Below are 6439 nucleotides of genomic sequence, written 5' to 3'. Positions count from 1 at the left end.
GGGGGGGAAGTAATGCAATTTCTCGCTGGAATCAAAACTGTTCGGAAAGAGTCGTAACGGAAACGTCGCGTTTAGGACGAAAGTCGATGTTCGGCGGATTAAATCGCCCTCCTACCCCTCCGTCGTTCCGAGGTCGTTCCGACGGAAAACTCACCGTCGTAAAACGTATGCCGGCAGGACACCAATCCGAGGACGACGGTTACATGAGCATGAATGGTCGGAAGGCGAAGATGGCACTGGTAGCATTACGTCCGGTTCCGGACTGTCCGGAGCCGCAGGATCCCGCGGGCGTCTCCACGCAGGAGTTCCCGCCGCCCCCGGAGGAGGCCGAACGTATTATCTCGACTCTCCTGCCGATGTAAGTAACCCATTCTCGTCGATAATTAGCAAATTATACCCCGAGTCGAAATAGAAACGAGCTTTCGCGAATAAACTCGTGATAACGATTAATTCCTTATCGCACGATACTCGAGTCGCGGAGTATCGATCGGGCGTCGGGATGATTCGTAAGTTCTCGGGCGAATCGGTGTCGAAGCTTTGTCGAGTTAAAATTCACGAAGTAATTATTTCCTCGAGAGAAAAGCGTCGCCCTCGATTCCGCGACGGTGCGCCGTCGCTCCGATCAGTTCAAACAGAGAGTCGCGGACTTCGATTTGCCGGGGAAGTTCTATCGGTCGTTGTAAGGTCAGGCGTGACTCGCGGTTCCTGCAATAAAAATAGCGTGTCCTTCCGTTGGAAACGCCGCCGGGAAGCATCGGTATCGCCGTTTATCGGCTGGAAACGAATCAGTCGAAAGTCGAGCGTCGATCGACCGGGTCCGCCGCGCGTCTTCATATACACTTCGCCCGTATACACCGTCTGTCAATAGACATACGCGAGGTCCTTCCCCGTTGAATTTCATTTGACTCCTCCGACACACGCAAACGCTCCCGCCGTCGTCGGATTCGTCCGATAGCAAAAGTGTAATATTGACAGACGGCTCTCGACTTCCCCCGTGCGTTACAAATATACAGGGTACCGAGAGAAAAGCGACGACGGCTGCGTTAACTTGAATCATGGATTCATCGACTCGACGAGAGTAATTTCGTTTCTTTCAAAAACACGAGACGTAACACGGGAGGAGAAACTCGGCTCCTGCTGCCGAATAGAAAAATTGCAATATGGCTTTAAGCCGTTAATTCTAATTAAGTGGCGCTGTTCACAATATAAAAAATTAAGTTAAGTTACTAAATTCATATAAATATAACATATCAGTTGTATGTTAATTTTACGTTGAAGTGATAAACAACAGTTAGTTTACCCGGCAAGGAAATTTTAACATTTGGACACAAGATTTTTACTTCGCATATTTTTATTATAGCTGAATATATTTTCACCGTCATTGAAAATTCGGAAAAGATACAATTTGAGACACGGAATTTATTGACGATCGCATTTATAAGGAAGCTGCGATGATAAAGGGCGTTTTCAGCTCTCGAGCTGTGATAAAGTAACAGAATTTTTCGGTTGGTGAAGTATTCGAGTGGACTCAGCCTCCTCAAGGATCTTGACTCGCGATTGAGTCGTCGAGAGAGAGAGAGAGAGAGAGAGAGAGAGATGTTTAAACGTAGTCGTGGAGTATTGAAGAAAACCGTCGGAAGAGAGAACTCCGCGTCTTCTCTCGCAGGATCTTTCATTCAAAGCTGTTTCCTATATCTGTAAACGGTCGTGCCGGGGGGGATTGACAAATTGCGCTTGCAGATTCGCGTAATACCACCTTCGGAGCGGCGAAATTGCGCGGCGGGATATACCCACGCGCTTTATCGTCGCGACATTCTTTATCGACGGAACTGGAGACGAGAGGAGCGACGCATGCGACTATAAATAATTTCGTTCGCCAGACAACAGCGATAACTCGCGCTCGAAGTTCTCGTTCGGGGCAGGAGGACAGACGTGGGGGAAGGGGAAGGGGAGCCAAAACGGAGGAGACTCGCATCTCTTTAAATGTCTCGCTGCCGCTCCATCTGCGAATCCTCATTCGAGTGTGTTCAAGGTCTTTCGCGAGCACGAACTTTCGTTTCCGTAATGAGAAGCCAGCCCCCCTGCGTCCCCCTCTTACATCCTTCCCGCTGGTCCTTTTCGCACGCGCGCGCGCGCGACTCCCCGAACTTTTTCATATCTTTAGTTTCAGTTCCGGGCGTAACTTCGTTTCATCAGGATCGCCGGCGTTCTCGTACCTCCGCCAACTCCGTCCGGCGTTACTTCAAACAAGCGAAAACCCTTCTCGTCGTCCTCCTCCCCCTCAGTTACCTCGTCGCGCCCGACGAAAGTCGGAAGTTAAACTCCCCCGTTCGCTCCGTCATTCGTACTACTTTCGCGTACACATCACTCCGATTGCATTCTCCGACGACGACGAAGCGCGAGGACGACGGTAGCGGGGCGCCGCCCGCGGTTTCCCCTTTGCAGGCTCGCTGCCGCGGAAAACTACGGAGGTCAATTTCATCAACCGGGCCGGGCGTTAAAGGGCTGTTAACCTGACGCGTTCGTTTGTTTGCACGGTTGTTCGCCTCTGAGAGGTCGCAGAGAATGAGGGGACCACGCGGACTTTTACGACGCGGCGATGTACCGCGAAATATTCCGAGTCGGTCGACGAGCGCTAAGTCGCAACTGTTCTCGTTAGACATGGCTCCTTGAGCTCCGTACTCGACGACGACGTGTCCTCATTGCGCCTGTCGATCCTAATCACCGCGTTTCATGCCCACTATCACCGCAGCCGTTTTATCGCGATCGAGGGAACGTCGGCAGTCTCGGTGAAGAGCCGGCGAGCCCTCGAAAATGCAGGCTGCGCCTTCCCTATTCGGGAAAGCTCTCTTCTCTCGGCGGAGCGGCCGTCATTCCGGCAGAACGTCGTCGCCCTCGTCGACGACGCTGTCGTTGTCGTTCTCGTCAACGTGAGAAAATCAGTGCGGCTCCTCTCTCGCGAGCTACTCCGCCGCGGTAAACCCGTTCCGCGCGCGCCAAACAGATTCCCGCGTCGGAATTTTCCCAGATTTCAGAATAAAGCCTCTTTCCCGCGATCGGCGCTGCGTCGTTAATTTCAAACTCCATGGTGAGAGACGCGCGATCGGCGACTGTCTGTGCTAAATAATCCGGGGGATCGCATTTCCACGCGGAGTGCCGTTTCTTCCTCGACACCTCGGCGGTAAGACGACGGCGCCGACGTTTATCGACTGGAAGCGACTCAAACGGAAGTCGAGTGTCAATCGATCGGGTTCGCTCCTCAGCGTCGTCGTTCGTTCCTTTCTTCTCGTCGCTTTTACGCCCGGCGGTCGGTGCGATTGAGACGCCTGTCGGAAAGGGCGTGCAAAAATCACGCGAGCGCACCGTGTCGCGCCAAATCGCGCCGTAAAAATTCCCGTTCGAGCGGGTAAAAAGGACGAACATCACGCGCGTTATAGCGATCGTGATCGGGGAAACGAGGTGGGAGGAGGCCGTTACCGGACATAATGTGTCGCGAGCTCGAGTAAAACGGGAACGATAATCGAGGCGTCCGCCCCCTTGAATCACGTTACGCTTATCGTCTCTCTTTTTTTCCGCCCGAAGTTCACTCACCTTTGACCCCGAAAAGCGGCTCGGCGATGAGGAAATTAACAGGAGTCCGTCAACGTCACTCGGCCCGCGACGAATCGGTATAAAATTACTTTCTCATTGGGACAATTTATTTCATTTTTAACTTAACTTATTCCCTCATCATTTAATTTACTCTCGCGAGGCCGAAGGATTGGCGACGATTTATTGAAGAAAGAAAAAAACGCTCGCTCGGCGTCGAGATTCATCGCGTACGTGAAAGATTCTCGGCCCCATCGATTCAGCAAAAAGACGCGGGCGGATTGATCGATCGGCTGGCATGGAGCGACAATGATAAGTTCCGATCGGATTTATTCCGCCGTTCTTCCTTCCCGAGAAAGTTCCCTTATTCTTCCCCGATATCCCCGCGCGATGCTGTCCGTTTATTCGGCCGCGGTGGCCGAAATTTATGCGCTCCTCCTGGGCGACTCGACAACTTCAGGAATATGTCGAAAGGAGGTTAATGGGATAAAAAACTTCCGACTTCTCCGGGCGGCCGCGGGCACCCGACTCGTTGATGACGTATTGTTGCGCGGTTCATCCTTGAATCCGCAAGCGGCACTTGCGTTCCGCAAGCGTGTCGTATCTGGCGTCCAATTGTGCGTCTCAAATCGTAGTGGGAAGTTACGAAAATGCGCAAATTCACTAAAATATTTATAATATCATATATATGTATACGATAAACATATGATTTGTATAAATAAAAACACAGCCGTTCATTCTTCATCCATGTTCCATTTGTCGGCCAGGGTTTCCCCGGGAAACTCGTCGAAGAGGAACGTCGTCGTCGGGCAGAACTCGGAGCGGCGGAACGCCGGCCGGCAGCAGCAGTGGATGGTCGCTGTGGAGGATAGCATGCGGCACGGAAACGCCGTTACCACGCAGACCACCCTCGTGAGTACTTCTCTTCCGCATCTCTCTCCCTCTCTCTTTGATCGCCGCCGATAACTCGGTTTACTTACGACGACGCGGTCGCGACGTACGCACCGTTCGCGGCCGCAGATCGGCGCCCGGCCGCTCGTAATCCCGCGACTTTCTCGTCGGAGCGCGTCGTAACGATATTGGTTTACGGTTACGGCCGGGGCGACCGTAACCGCGTAAAATCGAAGCCGGCCCGATTCGCACGAGGCCGACCTCGTGGGGATCACTCTCGATCGTCGGACTCGCTCGTGTTCGACGAACGAGTAAAATTGACGGCTCCGGTTGATCTACGAACGAGGCGTGATGTATGGGATGTATCCTTGTGTTTCCCTTCGCCCGTGGATTCTTCCCGTGGAGCAGCTCGGAGTCGCGATGTTGTCGCCGCGAAATTACCGAAGTATCGACGAAGCGGTTTCAGGTTCGGCAGCTATGAGCGATCGGGGCCGAAGGAAACTTTTATGTATTTATCCAGCGGAGGTGAAGATGCGTTTTACCTCCGACAGCCGACATTCGAATTCACCAGCTGGATGAAATTTAGCCTATCCCTTCCCCCGTGAGAGGATGCGACCACCTCGTGGTGACCGCGGCCGATGTATTTCCGCAGCCGAAGACCCGGCACCAGCGGCCGTACGGCTGGGAGAACGGCACGGTGGAGTCGCTGCGACTGGCCCAGCCGCCGAGTCCGCCCAGCAAGTTCGCCAGTCTGCCGTACGACGGCAAGGTGTCCTTCAACTGGATCCCGCCGCGGACGAATCCGAGCGCGGTGGAGAAGCACCGCGAGGTGCGCCGCCGTTCCTCGGAGGAGTGCCTGGAGGACCGGCATCAGAGCCCGGAGTGCGCGTCTCACCTGATGATGAGGAAGCAGCAGCGGCAGCCGCAGAATCACGAGATCATGAAGTCGAGCAGCGTGGAGGACCGGCTGCTGATGAACAGGCCGGAGAACAGAGAGTCGTCGTCGTCGTCGGCGCAGCGGCGGCGCAACGACTCCGACTCGAGCGAGGGCAGGTTCTCGAGGAACTCCGAATCCGAGAGGTCCTCCATACCGCGCTCGAGCTCGGTCAGCGTCGAGCGCTTCTCCATGCGCGCCAACTGCGACTCGTCGGACTTTTCGCGCGCCAACTCGACGTCGAACGAGCGCTTCCACTCGTCGGACTTCTCGATAGCGGTCGCGAGCGCGAGCTCGAACGACCACGTCTCGGTGCCGAGCTCCGATCCGTTCTCCATCCGCAACCTCGACTTCGTCTCCTTCTCGTTGCCGCGCGCCGACTCCAGCGAGCGTTTCTCCGCGCCCACGTCCGACCGTTGCTCCGAGGGACGTTACTCCGACCTCTTCTCCACGAGGAACTCGGACCTGTCCGCGCGCAACTCCGCCGACTTCAGGACGCAGTCCGACGAGGAGCGCTTCTCCGACGACTCCCTGGAGGAGCTGTTGCCGCCGCCGCCGCCCATCAGCAAGAGGCACTCCATCGCGTGGGAGGTGTCCCTTGAGGATGATCCACTGTACGCGCCCGGCAGCACGAAGGTCGTCGGCAGGAGACGGCGGAAGAGCAGCGACGTGTCGAGTAAGTGCGAGAGAGAAAATGAGTACCGACGTTCGGAAAGTGCAGCGACAATCCTCGAAAAGTCGCGATCCCGAAAACTTAAGGCGGCGCCTCTCAGCGAGCGAAAGCTTCGGGACCGAAATTCACTGCCGAGAGGTCGCTCAGCTCCGCCCGAAGCGGAACCGCGTTTCTCTCATTTTCTAGCTGTCTCCAATTTTTCTCGCATTTCAATGCGCAGTTTGATACGTAAATGTATTTTATACGCACCGGCGAATGTCGAGGGCTAATTGAACTATCAACTAACAATCCCCCGAATTATTAGAAGAAAACGAGGTTCGCAACTTCTTCCGATATTTCCTACGGGGGGGGGG

At 54.6% G+C, this 6439-nt stretch overlaps 1 protein-coding gene across 10 annotated transcripts in view; it reads left to right on the top strand.

Annotated features, from left to right (window-relative positions):
* The window catches only part of LOC106746934, a 163836-nt gene that overhangs the window by 112688 nt on the left and 44709 nt on the right, over positions 1 to 6439 (top strand). For 8 of the 10 annotated variants that reach the window (XR_001374625.1, XM_014624094.1, XM_014624092.1 and 5 more), the window contains exons 5-7: positions 178 to 358; positions 4356 to 4500; positions 5066 to 6089. Coding sequence is in view for 9 of the 10 variants with exons in the window: in XM_014624094.1 (XP_014479580.1) it covers positions 178 to 358; positions 4356 to 4500; positions 5066 to 6089 (1350 nt within the window). In the remaining variant the exon portion in view is untranslated. The remainder of the gene's footprint in view (positions 1 to 177; positions 359 to 4355; positions 4501 to 5065; positions 6090 to 6439) is intronic. The other 2 variants (XM_014624095.1, XM_014624089.1) reach the window with 1 other exon arrangement.

This window comes from Dinoponera quadriceps, unplaced genomic scaffold (assembly GCF_001313825.1).
Source record: "Dinoponera quadriceps isolate SergipeBrazil2010 unplaced genomic scaffold, ASM131382v1 scaffold1846, whole genome shotgun sequence".
Classification (NCBI taxonomy): Eukaryota; Metazoa; Arthropoda; class Insecta; order Hymenoptera; family Formicidae; genus Dinoponera; species Dinoponera quadriceps.
Note: the sequence above shows the minus strand (reverse complement) of the source record. Positions and strands in the feature narration are given on the sequence as shown.